Source organism: Neolamprologus multifasciatus, chromosome 17, assembly GCF_963576455.1.
Source record: "Neolamprologus multifasciatus chromosome 17, fNeoMul1.2, whole genome shotgun sequence".
NCBI classification, from domain to species: domain Eukaryota; kingdom Metazoa; phylum Chordata; class Actinopteri; order Cichliformes; family Cichlidae; genus Neolamprologus; species Neolamprologus multifasciatus.
This window is the reverse complement of record NC_140455.1, coordinates 34615437-34639430: the sequence shown is the minus strand read 5'-3', so window position 1 is coordinate 34639430 and position 23994 is coordinate 34615437. Positions and strand designations below refer to the sequence as shown.

General features: G+C 40.9%; 2 protein-coding genes across 7 annotated transcripts in view; both read left to right on the top strand.

Annotated features, from left to right (window-relative positions):
• The window catches only part of LOC146499736 (kinesin-like protein KIF21A), a 53601-nt gene extending 41155 nt beyond the window's left edge, over positions 1–12446 (top strand). For 4 of the 5 annotated variants that reach the window (XM_085137737.1, XM_085137736.1, XM_085137735.1 and 1 more), the window contains 12 exons: positions 732–786; positions 1056–1270; positions 1460–1633; positions 1911–1943; positions 2149–2285; positions 2391–2475; positions 2569–2658; positions 2744–2902; positions 3003–3120; positions 4726–4896; positions 5007–5203; positions 5318–12446. In XM_085137737.1, coding sequence (XP_084993863.1) covers positions 732–786; positions 1056–1270; positions 1460–1633; positions 1911–1943; positions 2149–2285; positions 2391–2475; positions 2569–2658; positions 2744–2902; positions 3003–3120; positions 4726–4896; positions 5007–5203; positions 5318–5372 — 1489 coding nt within the window. In that variant the 3' untranslated portion in view covers positions 5373–12446. The remainder of the gene's footprint in view (positions 1–731; positions 787–1055; positions 1271–1459; positions 1634–1910; positions 1944–2148; positions 2286–2390; positions 2476–2568; positions 2659–2743; positions 2903–3002; positions 3121–4725; positions 4897–5006; positions 5204–5317) is intronic. The other variant, XM_085137734.1, reaches the window with a different exon arrangement.
• Positions 12447–13060: 614 nt separating this feature from the next.
• The window catches only part of LOC146499732 (copine-8), a 134943-nt gene continuing 124009 nt past the window's right edge, over positions 13061–23994 (top strand). Inside the window, exon 1 of one of the 2 annotated variants that reach the window (XM_085137749.1) lies at positions 13061–13535. Coding sequence is in view for 1 of the 2 variants with exons in the window: in XM_085137748.1 (XP_084993874.1) it covers positions 20134–20231 (98 nt within the window). In the remaining variant the exon portion in view is untranslated. Of the gene's footprint in view, positions 13536–19751; positions 20232–23994 lie in introns of those variants that run through there. The other variant, XM_085137748.1, reaches the window with a different exon arrangement.

Here is a 23994-nt window from a genome sequence, read left to right as displayed (position 1 = left end):
CTTGTACAGAAGCCGGATATAGACAAAGCAAATACTAGTTCTTGACGAGGCCTGTTTTGTTTGTACCATTGTAGCTCACGTAGTCACGCAGGCAACTTTTTCCTGCATGTTATTGTGTGCTGCCGTTAGCCTCTGTTAGCCTCTGTTAGCTGCCGTTAGCCTCTGTTAGCCGCTGTTAGCCACTGTTAGCTGCTGTTAGCCTCTGTTAGCTGCCGTTAACCGCTGTTAGCTGCCGTTAGCCGTTGTTAGCTGCCGTTAGCCGTTGTTAGCTGCTGTTAGCCGCTGTTAGCTGCTGTTAGCTGGCATTTGTGAAACCTTCATTGAAGTGGCTCTAACATTATCAGACTCAGATTGTTAGCGAACAAGCTGTAATATGAGCCAACTGTCACATGTGTGAAAGCAATCAAACTGTTTATCAGAGAGAAAGTGTGATTTTTAGAACCCTTGAAAGCCTAAAATTAGCTCTCATAATGTTGAGGGGTGAGCTGGATGTCTCATCTCCTGAGCGTGTTTATGCACACGCGTGTGCATTAGAGCCCTGGCTTCAGTTCTGGAGATAAATTTGAGGTGAGGAGGAAGAGGATCACTTTCTATCCAGACACCAGTTGTGTTTTTTTTTCCACTTCTTTGGTGAAGAAGAGCTTTCTCAGACAAAACATAGGGATGATGATGCATATCTCGAGTCTGAAAGTGCAGGTGCAAATTATATGCTAATATCATCTTTGTTTCAGCACACTGGCATCAGATTTAATGAAGATGTGTGGTGAATCCAGACCAAGAAGCAAGGTACTGTACTGGGCAATGTGCCGCATACTGTTTAAGCCCATGTGTTTTATGTTTAACATGCGGACGCAACAGTTACAAAATGTTTTTAAATTTAAAACTGAATTTACTTTATCATATTTGATCCATATTTTTCCAATTCCCCTCCTGTTTCACTTCATCCAAAGTTAAGCAGAAGTTCCACAATACTTTGCTGAATTTAGGATAATTACTAGCTCCTTAGTGAGTTGTGAGTCCGGTGATCCATGTTCCAAACTATTCTGGTCCCCCAGGCTCGAAGGCGAACCACCACACAGATGGAATTGCTTTATGCCAGCAGTGGAGATTTGTCCTGTGAATCCCCCACTGGAGACTTTTCAGCCCCTCTGCTGCCCCTCGCTGAGCGCCTGGAAGGACCGGCAGACATGCAGGGTCAAGCGGTTGGTCAAACCGCTGACCGTGAGCAAACTGTTTCCCCATCTGCGCTGTCTGCCAGGCCAGCTGCCATGTAAGTGGTAAAAGCAACATTTCTCTGCAGGGCACAAAAATATCAAAGTTCTCTTCTGAAATGCCAGATATTTCATCATTCAGCATTCTGAAATATTGAAGACTGTTTCTGTGATATCTTGCTGCTAAAATGTTACATGTTATTACTCCAGAAGAACAAAACCACTTGTGAAATCTTTACCGTCTGTAGTTCCAGATCCAGATCACCTACAGGAGCTGAGAGGAAACAACTGGAGCGCTCGCCGCTCAGCCGCAGGAAGATGCACGAGAAAGGAGGCGTGGCGTCGCAGATCCCAGGACCTGTACACGCAGCTCCAGTTAGCACAGCGGAAACTAAAACCAAAGCCAGTGACTACAAATCCCTGTAAGTGTGAACTTCCTTTAATCAGAAGAACAGGTTTGTTTGTAGTTTTAGCCATGTGTCAGTCAGGCCGCAGCTGGATAATTACAACAGAACCCCTCATGAACCCCTGATGAGCCATAATTTAATTTAGGTGATTACTAAAATGAACCCAGCAGCTTGAACTTCACTGCTTTACTGAGCAATTTGTTGCAAAAGGCAAATGTTAGCATGCTAATACGCCCTTTAAGTTGAACTCTATTTATTTAAGTTTTAAATAACCATTATTATTTTGTTTCAGGCTGGAGGACTCGCCTGTGTTTGAAGGCCACAGGTAATTCATGCCTCTTTAATATGTTTAATTAAATATCAAATGTAAGCTAAAATCAGAGGGAATAGTTAACTCTGTACTTCCTTTCCCTTTCATTCTGTCACTGCTTTAACCACTTTAATCTGTCAGCTACAGTATGCCACTACAAGGCTTTGCTGGTGCAGAAAGCTGATTAGCGAAAGTCTAAAATGTTGTGTCATGTTTGTAGGGGTGTCATCAACCCTGTAACAAGCCCCAAGAACAGTCGGGGGGGCAAACTTCAGTGTGTTTATGTAGCTGAGGGTCACACCAAGCCTGTTCTCTGTGTAGACGCCACTGATGACCTGCTGTTTACAGGGTCTAAAGGTAAAAACTGCACCGGCTTTCAAACGGCCACCACGAGAAGACTGTTTTCTATGATTTCTTTCCTTTTTGTTTCTTAATCTGACCTGTGCTCGTGCGTCTTCTTAGACCGGACATGTAAGGTCTGGAACTTGGTGACAGGTCAGGAGATCATGTCTTTGGCTGATCATCCCAGCAGTGTCGTCTCAGTCAGGTACCAGAATACTAGAATCACTAGTAACGTTGATTTTTGAATGTAATCTTTGGATCGATTACTTCCTCTTGCTATTTGTTGCTGTTATTATAGGTACACTTCCAGCCTTGTCTTCACCGTTTCCACTGCTTACATCAAAGTTTGGGACATACGAGACTCTGCCAAGTGTATCCGCACACTCACGTAAGTTCACGCGCCCCTCCGTCCAGCATCTGTCATTACGTTTTATCACCATCTTATTGTTTTGCATTTTTATTATGCGTGTAAGGTCGTCGGGACAGGTGGGCTCAGGAGACACCTGTTCTTCTGCTCGGAGTTTATCCATCCCACCTGGAGAGAGTCAGATCAATCAGATTACTCTCAACCACACTGGCTCTTTCCTGTATGCTGCTGCTGGCAATGCTGTCCGCATGTGGGACCTCCGCAAGTGAGTTACAGTAACATCAATAGGAGTTTTAGCTATAAGCAGTTTCATAGGAGGTATTTATTTTGGTAATGATTTCTTAACTTGACTCCTCTTTCTTTAGATTTGCATCTACGGGGAAGCTGACCGGCCATCTGGGACCTGTTATGTGTCTGACAGTCGAAAAGTTGGGCAGCGGGCAGGACCTGGTGCTCACCGGCTCCAAAGATCATCATATTAAAGTAGGAAGCTACACAGAAATGTAGCCATATATGTGTTGTAGCAGCGCCCTATATATAAAGATATATAGTCTGAATAGGATTTTCAACTCAAATCAGTTGAATTATATTCTGTTTTTAAATAAAACCAAATTACAACAGTTCCTTCAAGGCACTTTATATTGTAAAGTAAATACCATAGAAAAAAAACCCAAAATAAGATGATTCTCTGTGAGGAAGCATGCACAATCTAGAAATACAGATGAAAAAGATGAATGAAGAAGAAACACCCAGTGCATCATGGGAATCCCAAGAAGCCTAGGGCTATCCATGGGACGTGCTCATGCGGCAAGCAAAATCAGTACTCCAGTCCTTTTCCCTCCAGCCATCATTGGAATCTCTTCAAGTTTAACGGTGCACTAATCAGCATTTAGTTATAGCTGCTGGATAGCTTATGGCCCAGTGGCATGTTAGCACACCTCTTTAGCCTCTCCAGCCACCGCATTGCAGGCCAAATCACACCAACCGTCCAAGCTGCCCGTACTTTGAAAGCTTTCCTCCTGGCAGCGGTGTAAAGTGAGTGATTCTCTACAACAGTGGTTCCCAAAGTGGATGGGCACAGAGGCATTGCAGGGGGAGTGCAAAAATGCTTGGACACTGCTAGCATAATAGACAGGTTTTTGACAGGGTTCCCACACAAATACAAAGCAGAAGATGAAGCATCGCCAAATATGCTTCCAAACCAACGTCCTTCCAAGCCAAAGTCTAAAAATTATGATGATATGATGCCTTTTGCTTCACCTGCACAACGGTGGTGCTAAGGTAGGCATCCCCGGCAGAATTTGCTTCCCCCTGCGTCGCGCTAGGCTGTCCAAATCACGGACAAACAGTATCCCACATTCTTGATTGTTATTTCACAAACACTTCTTATAATGACTAACTACTCCTGAAAATTTGAAGATGTTAGCTCTTTAAACAGTAAAGTTACAGTCGAATGTGAATAATATCAGGTTGATCCTGCCACAGAATGGTTTTAAACCCATTCTGCACAGAGAGGTGTTTTTTTTTGAAAAATGTATTGATACCAATGTTGAATATTCTTACACAATTTTTTAAAAAAAACGTAAAATAATTACACCATAAAGATTGTTTGTTTTTCTGTTATTTAAAAGAGGTAGTAGTTTATTTAATTGCAGCCTGTAATTTATTGCATATTTATTTGTTTCATTGTTTACAAAAGATTTGAAGTTTGTGTGAGGTTGGAGGATGTGTTTGTGTGTGTGTGTGGGTGGGGGGGGACCACTGCTCTACAAGATCCACATGGTTTCACCGAACTGGAACTCTGGGAGAGACGTCCCCACTTTCAGGGATTTAAAACTGCGGGATTTAAATCTGTTAGATTAACACTTTTGTCCTGCAGTACTACCAACTGTCCACAATTGCCCATTACAATGGGGTAATATTTTGCTTGCCAGGGTAGTGAGGGTTGCATAACCAACACCATAACTAAGGGAGGATTGAGGATCACCTGATCCAGCCCCAACTATACATCCAGGGAGCAATGAACAGAGTCGTCAAACTTTATGATAACCACCATATATATAAAGAACAAATGTGCTTGTTTTTCAGATGTTTGAGGTGACAGAGGGCGCTCAGGGTAGCATCACCTCCTGCCATACGTTTGACCCCGTCCATCAGGACAGCGTGGAGTCTCTCACTGTGCATGGAGACTTTTTCTACAGCAGCTCCAGAGACTATTATATTAAAAAGTGGGACTTGGCCAGTAAGAAACTGTTACAGGTATTGTGCATCAAAGATTTTTCCCAAGATTAAAAAGTTTATATCAGTGACTTAAACTTGTAAATCTGATCAACTCTACACTAACTGTTGGCTGTTATTGCATCTACTAGTCGGTTAATGCCAAGGCAGACTGGGTTAGTGCTCTGGGCGTGGTGCCAGGCTCCCCGGTTCTGCTCAGTGGATGCAGAGGAGGGCTGCTGCGCCTTTGGCACACTGACTCGCTAGCACCCCTTGGTGAGGTCCAAGGACACGACAGTCCGATCAACGGCCTGGCTACTAACAGCAGCCAACTGTTCACTGCCTCTGAGTAAGTCTCCTAACATAGTTGAACACTAGTCAGTAGTGTTGAACTACGATCCTGCCGTGTTAAAATTACAAATTTTGATTATTAACATAAACTTTACCTTTGTGTTTTCGACAGTGACCGAACTGTGAAGATTTGGGAAGCCAAAACATGTCTGGAGGATGGATTTTAATGACTGCTGGATTTAATGACACAGGATTGCTCACTGGCCATCAGTCAGTCAACATGAATCATTTGCAAAGTTTCTATAACATCTTCGACTTGAGAAATTACTGACTGGGAAACCCAGAGAGGGTCCCAAATCAATAGGTATGGCAGGATAGGCCCACAATAACCTTAAAACATCCCTGATGCTTCACTTGGAATAGTTTCAGGGAAATCATTCTTTCCAGCTGAGTAGCATTACTGACATTTTAGGTCAAAATATCATCCGTGAACCTCTCAAGCTCCTATAATCATAGAACTGCTGCAGTGGCCAGCTCATTTTATAGCTGTGACTGTAATAGAGTGAAAAGAAAAGTATGGATTTATTGATCCAGGAGTTTGTGGTGTATTCAACATTCCCTGTCAGTTCAACGCAAGACAGCATGGATACCATATATGCATATTATTAATTTTTGCCAGAGCTACTAAGAAAAAGGAAAACAGATTAAATTATTTGCTTCATTGTACCAATTTTTCCTCATCAAAACCAAGACTGCTGAAAACGTCTGTGTCCCAAGACAAGACACGGAAATATTTAATTTCCAGCAATAACTGTCTTTTTGTTCACGTGATGGGTGGTTTATTGTGTCTTTCTGGCATTGTTGTGCTGGTCTCTTTATGTATGCATGTGTTCTCAGTTACCAAGGACCAACTGAAGCTGCATATGGTCTTAATATTGAGCTGTTACTGCCAAGCCCATCAGATTAAAGTAAAGGCCTCAAAATAAGGCATACACCATGCTCCTTTAACACAGTTCTTATACAGTTTAAATTTACCCAGGCTTAGTCAGGATTAAGCTTTTAAAAAAATTAATAAAATAAAGTGACAATGTTGTATCTCTAACAAACTGCAGGTATCATAGCTGAATAGCACTATTCCTACATTACATATTGCCTTAAAAAGCACTATCTGCTGAAACATTACCTTTGAAAAAGGCTGCTTTGTCATTAGACATAACAGCTAAAGGCATTTTAAAACCCATAATAATTCAAAGTGTAATGTAATATTTTTAAATAACTATATAAATCTATAATTGTATAAATCTGAACAACATAAAATAAAGTTAACTTTCCTAGCTTAAAAGGCTAGTACCTGCTAGGCTAGTTAGCTTTTAGCTAGTTTAGCTGATACTTTTCACGGTGACCAGAAAACATATCCTGCCCTGTCTTTCTGTAACGAGACAGCTGAATTATGAAACTACTTGAACATTAAATTATATTTGAAATTTCAAAAACAGATGGAAAAACATGCTAGCTAGCTAGCAGCTAATCTATTATTTATTACATTTGCCCGCACATTGATTGTGCGTGTGGCAAAACACTTAATAAATGTTAGATTGTGATCATTTTTGAATGTGTATGGTAGCACATTGCAACAGGTTTTTAAAAAATAACTGCTCCAAGCAGGATAACCATTTAAGAACAGGTAATAATGAACATTTGTTCACATTTCCAACTCAACAGCTTTTTCTGATTATAGTCGGCCATCAGCTCGGTTTCTCAATCCTCTGGTTAATGCTTTTTTATAAAGCATCTCTTGGTCTTTTACTTTGTACTTCCCGTTATTTTTACATGTTATGGTAATCCACTGAGCGTAAATCTCTGCCCGTCTTCGATAGTTGTACGACACTTGCACAGCTGAAGCACTGCTCTGGCAGCAAGTGCTTTTATGAAACATTCTGATTTACAGCCAGTGATTGTAAATCATTCATCTTGATAGACTCAAGCACCTTGTAATTCCCAAGTCATGTAATACGGTATGAGTTACAGTCTTGTGAAAGAATTTCTTCTTCAAGTGTGTATATGTGCATGTTTTTCCAACCAAATTGTGTGGCAGTTTCTTGTATATTACTGTTTATCTCTGCTGTTTTAGTACTTGTAAACTGCACATGTGCTGCAGTTAAGCATTTGAAAATAACATTCAGTCTGTTAAATGTGTAAAAATGCTACGACTATTTATTTATTTTTTTCTCTGAGTTTTCTGTTGTGTCTTATCCACTGAAAGTTTTTGAACTCTTTCCATCTGATACCTCTGTTATCTTGTTGTAGACGACTGACTCCATATACAGAGGTATTATCAGTGCCTGTAATTAATCCTGAACTGTATGCAGTGACTGAGAAATCACTACCTGATAAATGTTGGCTATCCCTCATTAAAAAGGTTAAGTAAACATTTGCTCCTGAACTACTCTATCACAAGTATCCGTTAAATAAATTTGCTGCTCTTACTGGGATACACAAGGTAGAAGTAGAAGCAAAGGTAAAGTCAGTGGGACTCAGGTAATTGCACTGAAAAATCTTTTTATTTTGTGAGTTGAATTGACTTTCCCTCTGTCTCACAAGAAAGAGCTTAAATCGAGTACAGAAATCGGTTTTCAGTCCCATTGACTAAATAATTCCCTAGAAACCAGATGAGCTGTAAGTGTTATCCCTCTAATTGTAATATTATATTTTGAAATGTGGTTGTAAATTTCTTCTTGTGTAAATACGCTGTTTCATTCCTGCTGATTCTCTTGTGTACAATTTTTAAGTGATTAAGATCGGTTGCAGCGTGGAAATAAATTTTAATATTTAAAAAAGTTATTTTTGTTTTTTTTAAGCTTCATGTCTGTCTTCTTTTTTTCTTTAACTCGTGTATTAATATGTTGTGACCACATGGTGGTAGTACTGTATAATGACACCTGAGTGATTGAGTAGGTAAACACAGAGACTGTGTTTCATTTGATGTGCATACAAATGAGGCCTTTTTTCTGTATTATTTTAATCATTTCTGTCATGACTAATTACAATTTCAGGCAATACCCACATCCAAACTCCACAAAAGGAAAACAGCAAATAAATAAATGAACCATTGGATGATGGAATAATTTGTCCTATGGCTCTATGAATAATTATGACTTTAAATATGTGTAGAATCTTAAACACTGTGTGTCCTCAACATGATATATATACGTTGTGCAGTATCTCCCTCTCTGTACCCATTGAGTCATTATTTGTCTGCCAGCTTATTTCAATTGCCTTTTAATTATAACTCCAGGCAGCAGCGCTGCCTGAAGTGTACTGCTAAAGACAAAGCAGGAGGCAAAAAAGATTTTAAAAAAATAACGTAAAGAGTGATAGAAGGATCGATCTCCAAAAGTTGATTCTGTTCATCTGGACGTAGCTTTTTTGTAGGAGAACCGTTTCGTCACTCATCCAAGTGACTTCTTCAGTCTCAGCTGACTGCAGGTTTCCCCAATCTTATAAACAGAAGAAGGATCGATATTCAGTGTTCAGAGGTAGTGAGAGCAGCAGAGTGTTAACTGGCCTCATGGCAGAGGAACAGTGTCTGACACTTTCTTATATGTCCTTTGTTGAACTTTAATTCTGTTCCACTTTATACTAATTAATACGCCTCATAAGTGCAATCAGATGACATAACACCCACACAATGCCACTTTCAACCTCATTAACTCAGCATAACTTATTTCCTTTCTCTGCTTTTATTTTGACAGGGAATTGATTATGTTTCATTTGAGATTCTCATATAAAATCACACTTCACAAACTGATTAGTGGATGATTGATCTCACTTAACTACATAACATTTGCAACTTGTAATTAATTTAACTTGTATGTCTGTAAGTTGTGAATTCGCAATGAGCCACTGCATGCAGCAGAAGCATGCATGTAGCCAGTGTTGGGGAGTAACGGAATACATGTACCGCCGTTACGTATTTAAAATACAAAATATGAGTAACTGTATTCCGTTAGAGTTACCGTTTAAAAAGGTGGTATTTAGAATACAGTTACTTTGTTGAAATAAATGGATTACACGGCGGTACTTCCCTGTTTCATATTGTGGCGGGTCAGGACTGTTTGGGTTTTGTTTGATAGCTACGTTCTGTTGTTCCAGGCGGCAGCGTTACGGTTGCCATGGTGACACGCTCTCGCTTTCCTGGGTGAGAAAGCGCCTTTTTGTTGTTGTTGTTGTTGTGCTAAGCTAATAGGCAGAATGCTACCGGTATAGCTCTAAAGAATGTAGCCTCATGGGCAGTGTAGTCCGTGCTGCAGGGAGAATGGACCGCCATACCCGTTATGTGTCTGTGAGCGAGGGAGGGAGAAAAAGGAAAAGTACGAGCTGTCTTCGAGCAAAAACAGGAGCTGGAAGCATGTAAATATAATAATAACCACTGCAGCCAAGAAGAGTGCCTGACGAGCCCAGTTGTAAGTAAGCTATTAAGACTCAACTGTACACTGTGTTCGTGTTTTCCTCTGAAACAATAAGTTCTGTTGGAGCAGCCTTTCAACGCCTCTCTCTGTCTCTCCCTAGCAAAGTTGACCCAGACAACAAAGTAAAGCTATTTTTCGGCTACAAGCCCAACACAGAACCCACTGTATTAGCCAGAGGTCCCTTTACTACGGTTCGGTAATAAATCACACAGCAATAGTACATTCATGTAGTTGTAAAAAGCATGATAATATATTAAGTAATCCAAAGTATTCACAATACGTTACTCTCATTGAGTAACGTAACGGAATACGTTACAAAATACATTTTGGGGCATGTATTCTGTAATCTGTAGTGGAATACATTTTAAAAGTAACCTTCCCAACACTGCATGTAGCTACATAATATTCTGACAGATACTGTCATGTCGGGTATGACACATTCTTGTGGATGCTTCAGCACATTTGGGGTTGAGGTGGCATGGAAGACAGGTCAGCGCTTTTAATGGGGAATTCACACGGAAAGGATTCACGCATCACGTGGCGCTTTATGACTGAGTGTTTGTTTGTAGAAAAATATCACACTTTAAAGGAAGTAAAACATAACCAGACTGCAATGTCTGCAACGTCCTAGAATGATAATGTGTGTCAGCTACCACAGACAAGACAGTATTACTGCTGCTGTTTCAAAAGACTAGTTTTTGAAAAACAACATGACAGTTTTTATACCTGACACGGCTCTCTGTCCTACCAGCTCCTCTGGAATTTACGGAATTTAATAAAAGCCGAGTTACTGTCGCATAAAGTACAACCCTGATAATCAGGTTTCACCAGAAATCAATTACAATCTGTCAGGCTGAAGTTGTGGACTGGGAATTCCACTTTCAGTTTAATTGCGACGTAATGTATGATGAGTTCAGATAACATATCCTCCTCTAATCTGCTCAGTGAACGCACTGATTGGTGATGTGTGGACCTTAAGCAGGTGCTCTTGTTTCACAGTTAATTCAGTCTGAATAATGGGATTTCTGCAGCTGCATGTGCTCTGTATTTATCCAGGGATTACAATCAATACCGGTTCATTTTTGTCTGTGAAATGGTCCTGGGCGAGGGGGGAGATTTCGCTTTTTCTATTCGTGGCTTGCCCTCTTCAACACTGGTCAAGAAATTAAATTAAAACAAACAGTGGGATACCAGAGGGAGACCAGAGGCAGTTCTCTGTTTTTATCTTTGGATGATTTCCTGAAATAAACGTGGGCGTGATTGGTAAGAAGAATGTAGATTAGTATGCGGCGTGGAAAAAAACCCGAACACCTAAAGCACCTAATGTACTTTTCATTTCTTTTAAAGCCATATGAAAACAAATCTAAAGACTGAATCAGCAGGACAAGATGAGGGGCGAGGAAACCCACCACTTGGTAGTTAAAGACGTTTTTCTCAGCAGCGATGAGGATCTGGAGGACACGGTCAATAACCACCATCAGTTCCATTTTCCACAGAGTGAATCCTCCACCGGCGCCCCTGTTTTATGACCAGAACTGATGAGCCACTGCTGCCTCCTCTCCTAATGCGAGCACAGAAATCACCCTATCTCAGTGGATCTCAGTTATGATGCAAAATAGACCGGAAAGAACAACATTTTTAATACGTCTATAAAGTGTTTTAGCATGAAATTAGAGAGCGGTGGCTTAAAAGCTTTGACACCGTGAGCCACTTGGGTTGGAAACTAGGCGAGTGATCGTGAATAAAAAGAGGGCAACAGTGAGAATTGAGAATGTAAAGTGCTTGTTGACAGAATGGACTTGGACTCTGAATTGAATCATCTACTTTAGATCGCTTTGTATGAGTGCAGATCACTATGAATTATGTAAATGTCAGTGACTATTAAACCCAGAGAATTCTCCAGTTGAACCCTGTACAGCGAAGAGTCAATTAGCACATCGTAACCACATAGGATGTTTCACAGGGGCAACATTCCTGAGCTGAAAGAGAAACATACATGAGCATTATCTCCTATTTACTGTAAAACGTACTCTAATACTTGAGAGCCAAGTTGCTAAGGGGTCATCACTGAAGCTAATACATACATTATGTCAAAAATTGCAGGTGACAGACGAGGTTGACGAGTGAGGGTTTGATCTCACAGTGAAACTGGGGACAGCACATGCTAGCATGACACTAATTAGGTGACAAAATGTGGGGAAAGTAAAAGAAAACTCGAGAATGTGTATAAAAAGTACCTTTATGTTGCTGGGGGTAATGATGAAATGCTTTTTTTATCGCTTAAAAAATGATATTGGTACATCACTACCAAACACTCATTGGTTAGCGACTTGTGATTGGCGAGGCTTTATACACCATGGTTAGTATTGCTAACTTCCCCATTCGGGTGAAGAGGCTTTTAACTCACAGGTTTAAGTGTTACTAAACACTAGACTTATAACACTGGAGTTATAGGACCATCACACTGACTGGCAGGTGTATACAATACAAGTGAGTGTAGCTAGCAGTTTGTAACCTAGTCAGCTAAGCTTTGTCTTTGCTAATTCAAGTCATGGAACAGGAAAGCTAAGCTTTCTAGCTAAGCTAAGCTATACTTAGCTGCACTAAGAGCGTGTCTTACGTCATGTTTGTGAAATTCTAGTAATTCATTTTAGTTACTTTTTACTACTACTACTTTTATATTATTTTGTGCTAATTAGCAAGCATGGGTGTCCATGTGACAGGCTCATGCAGATTGTAGATGCAGCTTGCTAGCTTGCTAGTTTTACCTGATAACCATTGTGCTTCACAGTTTCATCCAAATGTGAACGCTTCTGACTCCACTTTTTTTTTTTTTTTTTTTTTAAAAAAAGAAAGAAAAAAAGAAGAGAGTAAATAAACATGGGCAAAAAGTGACTTTCACGCAATCTCTGTGAAGGTTCTCAGTCATCCAGGTCATTGTAGTCTAAGGAGCTTAGAAAGAAAAGCGTCTGAATTTCTTTAAGTTGCTTGAAGACGTTTCACCTCTCATCCGAGAAACTTCTTCAGTTCTAAGGTCAAATGGTGCAGAGTCCCAGGTTTTAGCACTATGGGAGTGTTCCCCAAGAGGGACATAATTTTGGACAAAGAGAAAAGATGGTTTGAAAGAGGAGTGAAAGAAGCGGCTAGGTTTCACAGTGGGTTCACCCAAAACCTTGGCTGATTGTGACCTACACCTGTTTTCACACCTTGGCTCGTGTGATTAGGTAGTGGATCGATAGGGGGTCCATATCCCTGTTGGGGGGGACACTCCCATAGGGCTTAAATCCAGGACTCTCCACCTTTTGACCCTAGAACTGAAGAAGCTTCTCGGATGAGAGGTGAAACGTCTTCAAGCAACTTAAAGAAGTCCAGACGCTTTTCTTCCAAATTTTCTATTTGTTAAAGTTATAAAGATTTAAAACACTATTAAAACACTTTAAAACACTATTAAACGCTATTAAAACACTAGCTATTGGGTAGAGATTTTGAGATATTTTTAGAAATGGAAACGTGGGCTAGTATAAAAAAGAAATATCTTTTCTTCTGTTAATTACAATGATTTCTACTCAAGGGAAAAAGAAAAATACTGAAACACTAATGCTTCTATGAACACCAGTGGTTACTGTACAGTATGTAGGTGGGTGCTTTAATAGAGATGCATTGGTTAGCGTCTTCTTCCTGTGCCTGCGTTGGTTTTCTCAGGATGCTGCAGCTTTCTCCCACAGTCCATGTTAGGTTAATTGGTGATTCTAAATTGGCTGCAGGTGTGAGTGGTTGCGTGTGTGTGTCTGTTAGTTTGTGATGGATGGTGAGCACATTGACCCGTCCAGTATGTACCCTACCTCTTGCACACTGTCAGTGGAGCTAGGCTTCAGTAACCTCGTGCCCATCGATGAGACGAGCACGTGGAATGGATAGCTGGTAACACAGTTGTGTGTAATAATTACTATATGTGGGGGATTCATTGGTTACAATTGGCGTCATGTTTTATGCATGCGCAGGGACTCAGCTGCTCAATTATGATTAATGGATATCATCATTCTGACAGCATGGACCGAAAAGTTTTTTGTGTATCCGTGCATGTGTGTGTGCTTTTGTATGACTGAGACAGTGTTGCTTCCTGTGGTGCTCATTCTTGTGGTGATGATGTGATGTTTGCGCCTACATTGAGCTTCTGTCTTTCTTTCTGCGCCACCTGCAAATACTGTATGTTTGTGCCTGTGTATTCATTTTTGCCCTTGCACTTTTGTGTGCGTGCCCGTGTGTGTGTGTGTGTGTGTGTGTGTGTGTGTGTGCGCATACCCATCCACCGCACTGCCCAGATGGACACAGGGCAGGGGTATGATGTTTGCCCAAAGGTGCTGTAATAGTTTTCACCATCATGCTGCACATCCAACTCAGGGCGTGTCAGTGCCTGTGTGTGTGTGTGTGTGTGTGTGTGTGTGTAAGACAGCTATATTTAGAGAAGTAGCCAGTAAACACACTGACTAATACCAAGATGCGTCATTTTAAAATCTTCTGACTCCATCATCCCAACACAATGCTTTCACAAACACACACTCATGTGATATATACCACAAGTAGACACTTTTTTTTTAAACATGCATTGCACTCGGCCTTGTGACATTCCTTACATTACCTTGTGTCCTTGCTGCCTTGTTTACTAGCACACACGTGTTTCCTGATAAGCTCTTACAAACTCACACACATATACACGCCTGCAGAGAAACATTCAAAGTACTGTAGAGCTACTTTTGGAATCGCACACTCATCACACAGTGTCCTCATATTGCGACTCTCCTCCTTATCCCTTCACATTCATCACGCTGTCATTCTATTCTCTGCTAGCGGAGGGTCTCCCTTTCAGTTAATTAAATCCGATGCTTATCCTCCTAGCGTGGAGGAAGGGGGGAAGAGAGTGAGACAGTTATTAATGTTTCTTCGCAAACACTAATAATAATAACACTAACAATCTCCTCACAGGCTACAGAGACTAGAAGAGTGTGTGTCTAGACACACGGACAGACATGAAGGCTGGATTATCCACAGGGAACAAAACAGCAAACGAATCTGTGGGGACTCAAACCACCAGGGACAAAAAAGGGGGGGATTGGAGTTTTGGTCCTATCCAGTGATTTGCTATTGAACTTACAGCAAATACTGTAGTTAACTGACTTCAAGCTTGAAGTTGCAGATGCCCTTTAGTCTGTATCTCAGCTAAAAATCCCAACACGTACTGTTTATAATGCAGGCTTGATGCTTGTTTTTCCTGGCATAATAAAACTTTAGTTTGATATAATGCTGAAAAAAATCACATAGCAAATCATAATTAGTATTGTTGTCATCTTTGAGCCCATTTCACACAGCCATGATAATATAACAGCATAAAAATGGACCAGGTCAAAAAACAACAATCTTTAAATTTGTCTGAATATTCAGAAATTGGATTTAGAATAATAAAAAATATTAAAAGAAATAAAAACTAAATAATAAAATGAAAATAATTCTCTGGTTTAATTGGATATTAAACATTTGGCACATTTATTCATTGGCATTAGGTATGCTTTTCTATGTTTTTATAACCAAGCTTGTGTCAATATATTGCTATGCTGACTTCATTTATGGACTCCGTCATGATAATTTAGTCATTTTACAATAGGTTGCTCATTTTTGTGACAGACAGGGACAAATCCAAGGTTTGGCTGCAGACTGATATCTGGCTATTACAAACAATTTACGTTGAAGCCTGTCAGAGAGCTTGACACATACTCGTAGAACCGGAGTTACGTCAAACAACTATTACATTTCTGGGAGAACATTTTCGCATAAACCTTTCTCCATGGTCATTGTTCCCACATATCTATATTTTAAGAGCGCCACCACCTACTGAAATGATTTTGTGAGGTCTGTCTATAATAAAATTTAACTTAAGCAGCAGCTATTACAGTTTTTTGTTCTAATAATTGAGGACTACATGATGCAAAAGCCACATGATGTACTTAAAAGGGAAGTCTTGCCTAGACAAGGAAATGATAAGAGAGAAAAAATAGCAGTGACCAGCTGACAGCCACAAAGGAAAGCAATAAAATAAGAAGATATCAGCTTAATTGCCACCAATGAATGGTATGAAAAAAATGAATGTAACTACTGGGATTGTTAGTGAAGTTTGGTTTTGAAGCTTTAAAGTGAGCATTGTATCGTGTGTGCAACATCCTCAGCTTGTGTTTAATAATTACAAACAAATTTTCCATCATGTTGCAATCAGGCTGAGTCACAATGCAACTAGTTGCATGGTTGGATGGTTGGATTATGTATACTCCAGCAGTATACTACCAATAGTATTTACTCATTTGCCTTTACATGCATATTGTCATGGCCCTGGGCCATGTCGGCCCAGCATTCTTAGTTTTCTTGTATTTTTGTATTTTGTTCCTTATTTATGCCGTGGTTCCTAGGTTCTGTTAAAGATGTTCCTTATTTGATTACCCCCTGTGTGCCCCTCTGTGTGGCTGTATCCCAATTCAGGGTCTGCAGCCTTAAAGTACGCAGCCTCAACGATCCTCAAGGGCCGCGTACTTAGAGACCGCTAAGGCCGGAAGTGCGAACAAGTGCTGGAAACGTTTCATACAGCTTTGTTTGACAGAAATGAAGGAGAAAATCTTTTGTTCATTTGTTTGTTTGTTTCTACATGAGCTTTGATCATTCTCTGTAAGATTAAGGTCGAATTGGGACAGTCTTCGTCGTGTCGCAGTGACGTAATCGGCCTTAAAATGCGGCCTTTAAGGCTGCAGACCCTGAATTGGGATACAGCCTGTATCTGTGAGCCCTCGTTTCCCCTCCTGTGTTTCATTCAATGTTTTCCCCAGCCCACTATGCCTGTGCTCTCTCTCTCCTCCTGTCTGCACCTCTGTGTACTTCCTGTTTTACTTTGACAGTCTCCCGTCAGTGCTGTTTACTCCTGCCATGTCTCGTTATGTTTATCTGTGTCAGCTGTGTTCCCCGTGTGCTTCCACTTCCCTCGTTAACCCTCTGTGTATTTATGTGCATGTCTCCCTCAGTTTGGCGTCGCATCGTCAATATCTCCTCCCCGAACCTGTGTGCCTTTCTGTGTTCCCTCGGTCTTCTGTTAGCTTTCCCAGTTTAGTTCTGTTTCTTTGTAAGGCCTGCAATAAAGCAGTGATTTTGAGTTCAGTTCCTGTTTCCGTGAGTTTTGCGTTTGGGTCCTCATCTGCCTCCACACAGCCAGTTCATGACACATATGAACTTGAAATAGCATCCCATTATCAATCCAAAGGGTGCACCTTGAACCCTTCTGGGATGGCTTTCTTCAAGGTTTAGGAGCATGTTTATGGATATTTTTTACTTTTCTTCCAGAAGCACATTTGTGAGGTCAGACACTGATGTTGGACATGAAGGCCTAGGTGGCAGTCTTTGCTCTAATTCATCCCAAAGGTGTTTTATCAGGTTGCGGTCAGGACTCTGTGCAAGCCAGTCAAGTTCTTCCACACCAACCCCGCTCATCCATGTCTTAATGGACCTTGAATTTGTGCACTGCTGTTCAGTCCTGGTGGAACAGAAAGGGGGCATCCTTAAACTATTCGAACAAAGTTGGGAGCATGAAATTGTCCAAAATGTCTTGGTATGCTGAAGCATTAAGAGTTCCTTTCACTGGAACTAAGATGTCGATCCCAGACTTATCCACTGGATTGCCAGATGGAGAATCGCGATCACTGTAGAGAACACATCCCCACTGCTCTAGACTCCAGTTGTGGCATGATTTACACCTCTGCATCTGACGCTTTGCATTGCACTTGGTGATGTAAGGCTTGGATGCAGTTTCTTGGCCATGGGATCCCATTCCATGAAGATCTCTGGGGACTATTGATAAGCTAATCTGAAGGCCACATGAAGTTTGGAGGTCTCTGCGGAAAGTTGGTGACCTACGTATACTATTAGGGATTTTATGTGGCCTCCCACTTTGTCACTGAGCTTCTCTCGCTCCCCATTGCTTCCACTTTGTTATAATACTAATAGTTAAATGCAAAGACATTTATTGACTGGACTTGTTGTGCAGTCCGTGCTGTGCAAAGCTGGAATTCACTGAACTTCTGATTGTGACCCATTTTTTCACAAATGTTTGCAGAAGCAGTCTTGATTTGATATATCTGCAGCCATGAAAGTGATTGAAATGTCTGAACTCAGTGATTTAGATGGTTGAATCAGTTCTTTTGGCATTATAGTGTATATAAAAGCAAGGTTGCCCAGTGCTTATGTCATTATAGATTCAAATGGTGCCTGGAGTTTTGGATCTTCTACAATCATCTAGTTGCAATCAGCAACTCTGCCAGTATTTGTGCCAGAATTTCTGAATGTGTATTTCTTTGAGATTGTAGCTGAATTCTGAATATAAGTACTTAATATGGATTTCTGTTTAATTTGAATTTCGTGACCCTGATATGGATAAGCAGCAGAGGATGGATCGATTGTGAATTTCTGTTTGTGTAGATGGTAACAGATTTGCAACAGCCAACAACAGATTTGTTATTTCTGACAATTTATCAGTTAATTGCCATATTATCATGAACAGATTGCATGTATTGACACTTTGACCCCCTTCAGTCTGGTAACTGGTAAGCAGACTGGTCTGTCTTATTATCATTTTACTGCCATCTTAGTGCACCAGAGCTGATTTGAAGATGGCAGCTGACTGCAAGTGGTTGCAGATCTAGTCCCCTTCTTTTTCAGGTGGTGCCAAAGTCTCCAACCACTGTGTGACTGTAGTAAAAGATGCCAACCCCATTTGTAGGTAACAGCCTCACCCGGTATGTATGTATATATATATATATATATATATATATATATATATATATATATATATATATATATATATATATATACAGTTACCGTTTAAAAAGGTGGTATTTAGAATACAGTTACTTTGTTGAAATAAATGGATTACACGGCGGTACTTCCCTGTTTCATATTGTGGCGGGTCAGGACTGTTTGGGTTTTGTTTGACAGCTACGTTCTGTTGTTCCAGGTGGCAGCGTTACGGTTGCCATGGTTACAGGGTGCCGCTCTCTCTCTGCGTGTTTCCTGGGTGAGAGAGGCCTTTTTGTTGTTGTTGTGCTAAGCTAATAGGCAGAATGCTACAGGTATAGCTCTAAAGAATGTAGCCTCATGGGCAGTGTAGTGCGTGCTGCAGGGAGAATGGACTGCCATACTCGTTATGTGTCTGTGAGCGAGGGAGGGAGAAAAAGGAAAAGTATGAGCTGTCTTCGAGCAAAAACAGGAGCTGGAAGCATGTAAATATAATAATAACCACTGCAGCCAAGAAGAGAGCCTGACGAGCCCAGTTGTAAGTAAGCTATTAAGACTCGACTGTACACCGTGTTCGTGTTTTCCTCCAAAACAATAAGTTCTGTTGGAGCAGCCTTTCAATGCCTCTCTCTGTCTCTCGCTAGCAAAGTTGACCCAGACAACAAAGTAAAGCTATTTTTCGGCTACGAGCCCGACACAGAACCCACCGTATTAGTCAGAGGTCCCTTTACTACGGTTCGGAGCCACGGACCTTCAGTAACAGTAATAAATCACAGCAATAGTACATTAACGTAGTTGTAAAATGCATGATAATATATTAAGTAATCCAAAGTATTCAGAATACGTTACTCACATCGAGTAACGTAACGGAATACGTTACAGAATACATTTTGGGGCATGTATTCTGTAATGGAATACATTTTAAAAGTAACCTTCCATATATATATATATATATATATATAAAAGGGGAAAGAAGAAGTTAAGTGATATTTTTATCTTGTGAGAAGAATTCATGTATGGACAAGCCTTTTCACAAGCCTGGGCTAAACGATATTAATGACATGACCTAGGGCTGATGGGTGAGGGTGAAGTGGGGATGTTGTTGCCCTAGGCCCCTTAAGGGGTTAATGCGGCCATGGAAGACGTGGCTAGGGGTGTTTCAGCCAAAAGCCTGCATTGAACTGAACTGAATTAAACTGAATTCAAGTAGAGTGAATAAGAGTATTGAGACAGGGCCAGGAGAAATATGTGTGTGTGCATGTGTGTGCATGTGTGTGTGTGCACATACACACATGCACAGGAAATACTTTTCATGACACATTTATTGTTTTTGCGTAATTGGCGATTGTATCAGTGTCAGCACTTCCATGCCTGTAAATGTGAGGCTGCTGAAATTCAATGACCTAAACAGAAGTCAGCAGAACTGAACAGGAGTGAGACACAGACAGAAAGACACCGACGGGAAGCGAGTGGCAGAATGAAAATAAAAGAAAAAGAGGGAAGGGCGATAGAAAGAGAGGAATACACACAGAGAGGCGAGAGTAGTGTGACATCACATCTCCCAGCCCCTCTCTCTCTGGCACCTTTGCTCCAGTTCTCGCCGAGGAGGCGCAAACAGTTTCTCGCTATCCTCCTTCAGCGCTCGTGAAAAGGGGCAGGACCGCAGTAAAAGGGGAAAAGGAGGAAAAACATTGACAGGATGAACAACAGTTTCCTAAGCATGGCGTCGATAGTAGATTTCGACCCGCTCAACCCTTCTGTTCCTGCCACCAAAGTTGAAATCACGGTGTCCTGCAGGTAGGGGAATGTGTGTGCGTGTATGTGTGTGTGTTTTACCTGGTTTTAAGTCTGACAGGGAGACGAGAGAGAAAAAAAACACCGAGCTTGAAGTCACCTGGGCTTCAACTCCGAGCAAGTTTGCGTTTAGTTTCAGTTCGGCGCATTTTACAGCACCTGCAAGGAAAACGTCGCATTTGCTCTTCAGTTTATGGCGTGAAGAAATGACATTTACTTTGTGTTAGCGAAATCATTCACTTTTGCGTCACTTACGAGCTGTCAAAACTAGTTACGACTGCTAATGAAAAAGGACAACGCAAACACGGCTGTTAGAGATTAAGTTAATGAAATATGGCAACCTCGCTGTGGTTAGCAAAGAGTCATTTATGAAGATGTGCTAACTTTGCAGTATTAGCTAAAATTATAGAGCCTATTAAGTGTGATAAGCCACGTACGAAACCAACCTGACTCCGTATATCGACATAACATGGTAATACCAGAGAAAACGGGACAACCGCTCAGAAGCTTGAAGTATAAACGTGTTATTTGATACCAAAGATATATTAGGCAGTAACACCTTAGAAGGTGTTATTGCTTATTATATTGGGATTTTGTTGCTGTCTGCCCGGTTGTTTGGTGTTGTTATTGCAGTTTGTGACAGCTGTAGTTGCTGCTGCTCGGTCACCTGTCAAACGAGGACATTGTTTTGGCACAGCTAAAGCAGTTTTTGTCATTTCAGTCTGCTCATAAACATTTAGACATTTCACCCAAGAGGCTGTGTGCCTCACGGGTCAGACACAGGCTCTCCAGAGCCCCAGTGTGAGGCAGGCAGAGGCGGCCGTCAAATGAAATAGACACTGTCAGTGATGTCCGCTGTCATGACTTGATAGATCCGTAAATGTTTAGACTAGGACAGCCTGATACAAGCGGTAAAGCTCTGGTGCAGATGAATGTCCTCACTGGTGCAGCATCTGTTGGTGTTGGAGGTTCAAGATTTTCCTCTGATAAAATGAGGTTTTTGTAGTTTGCATATATGAAATATGTAAATCCGCAATTATTCAGGTGTTTAACGGAAATGTTCTTTGGAAAGGAGAAGTAATTCCAGAAACTAAAAAAACAGGTTCACAGGTTCAACACCGAGGATGAAGCGAAGTGAAGCCACTTTTGAAAATGCTGTTGTGTAACTCTTCATAGTTAGAGCATTGTTGTGGCTTTTTCAAACAACCACAAAAAAGAGGTGTGGCTGTCAGAGTGTGTGTTGATCCTGTGATAGACTGGTGACCTGCCCACGGAACGTGTACCTTGGGTCACATTACAATAAGTTGAAATTTTCAGAAGAAGCAAAGTTAAAAGTGTTAACAATCTTAATAATTATTTACAGTAATTTGTTCAGTAATAAAGTTCAAATTTTGGTCAGTTATTGATTTTTATTGGAATTTCAACTTGCTACATTTTACTCAGGCTGTGATCAACCAAAGACGGTTGACTAAAATCATACCGGCACAACATCCAGTGTATTGGTGGTGGCCAAAATATCCCAAAAGATGTATGTTGGTTTACTATTTCTGGAAGCTATACCTTGTCGGGAGTTGAGCAGTAAGATTTCTATTATGTTTACTAAAATTTTCGCCCATCTGATTTAACAAAATACAGCCTCGCTGGAGATTTTGACATGGTGTAAATTAATTTTGAGCATATGCATTATGATTGGATGTAGCCATGGTGCGATCACTCCTTTTTTTTTTCCATCTTGGTGTTTTGAAGTCCGACTAGGCAAGAAACAATTGGAAATGACTGTGAAACCAGATGCTCATTGCCTAATTGTGATTGGCTTAGGGTTATAGAGCAAGATGGGTTGCCCCCTGCTGACCATTTTAAAGAACGTAGGTTTACGTACATATTCTTTACATACCTGAAAACTGTGTTTGGAGCTCTGAGTGAAAGTTCAGTAATCCAACAATCCCACAGGAGTGAGATTGTGGGGGTGTTTTTCACAGGTTGTCTGTTCTCTATCATATCGAGGCTATCGTTCCACTCCATTACATATTATTTATGTATGGAATGAAGAGATGGTCTCTCACTCGGAAAACCCAGGTTACAATGTAACCACACGTTCCACCCGCTGCTAAAAATAATGGATTATTCTTTGGAGGCTGTTGGTGTAGGGCTACCTCGTTTTCCAATTGTCAAACCAGTTAGAATTTTGTTGGATCATAGCATACTAACCAAATAAGTTGACCATAGCACCGTGACACTACATCACTATATTTGAGCACTGTTTCCACAGACGTTACTTTTTTGTTTTTTTCCAAATTTTTACAAGTTGCTGCTGGTAGAAGTGCTGCCCAAGTGCCTCAGACACTGTAGCTACTGTATTTCCAGAAGGTTTCATCTCCTTAGTAACAGAGGGATAATGTCATCTACCAGCTGTATATATGAACATGTTTTGTCAGAGTTTGCAAATGTCTGAGTCACCCAGCTCCACAGCCCCAGGGGGTGGGGGGTGTTTTAGTGGCTATCCTCCCACCTCTGACCAAAGGGAGGGCAGGAATGCTACAGTTACATGTTTCTGTGAGCTTAAACCATATACATTGTGTGTTGTTTAATAGTTTTTGTCAGTGGACCCGGTGGGCAGTGTTGAATATTGCCATGGTTACTACTTTTAGGTTCCCCTCTGTGCGTGTAGGGTGGTGTTAGAGTGAGACAGTGGCTTAAGAGAGAACAATGCGAGTGAGTGGTCATGATATCAGATAGTGTGGATTGCAGTGTGTTAAACATGGTTGCAAGTCTTGGGTTTGGTGTTTTTTAATGGCAGTGAGTGCAAAAACTACCAATTAATGATGAATTAATTTGAATTTGAATTCCTTTCAGTGCAAATTCTTGAAAAGCTTTAAATGCCCATTCTGGTTTTCTGCAGTCATCGTTTTTAGCACTCATGTTTAATTGCTGCTCAAACTAACGCAAACGTCTGGGAGACACTCGTTGAGTCATGAACGACCTGCTGCAATGAGATGACGCAAGAGAGAAGTCAAGAAAAGAAGATGAGACTGGCGCTTGAAGTAGATCTCTTCATATAATTGCTGTATAGTCAGTCTTGATATAACCATTGCAAAAATATTGATACACTCTCTTCACTTGCAATCCTGACTAATTCAGATAATGCTCCCGTTCTACGGGGACAGGAAATAAGACCACGGCTCGGAGTCAGCAGTGTGCTGAAGACATTTGGCTGATCGATGGGAGAGCCCGAGGTATCAGCTAGAATCAGTACGCTACCAACTCTGCCTACTGTGTTGCACAAAAGCACACAAGCATGCCAGTCTGTCCGCACATACTGTATACTGGTGAATGGCCTCAAGTCCAGATATTCTGTTACAGTTATCGATCTGACCAGCACACACCTGTTTGTTTGTTTTTTAGCACACAAACCCAGACATAAGCTTATGACATTCTAAAGTGTTTTGAAAAAGTCTTTGCTTGTAAAGCTTGTCCCAGCCTTATAATGTCGAGAAATGTGTAGTGAGTCAATAGTGCTGTTGAGTACAGACGGCTTGCTTTCTATTTAACTGTAGGGTCAGTGTTTTAGTTTGTTTGCACGAGTATATGGGTTGAGAAATGTGCTAAAATGTTCCATCCAGCCATGATTACTGGTAATTTAGCAGCACTATACTACTGATTGCTGATATAATATCCAAAGAGCTATGTGTGAGGAGATGAACTGCATACACCCACTTGCTAAATATCACCTAGGTGGGATATATTTCGTTTTAAACTGGACAAAAAC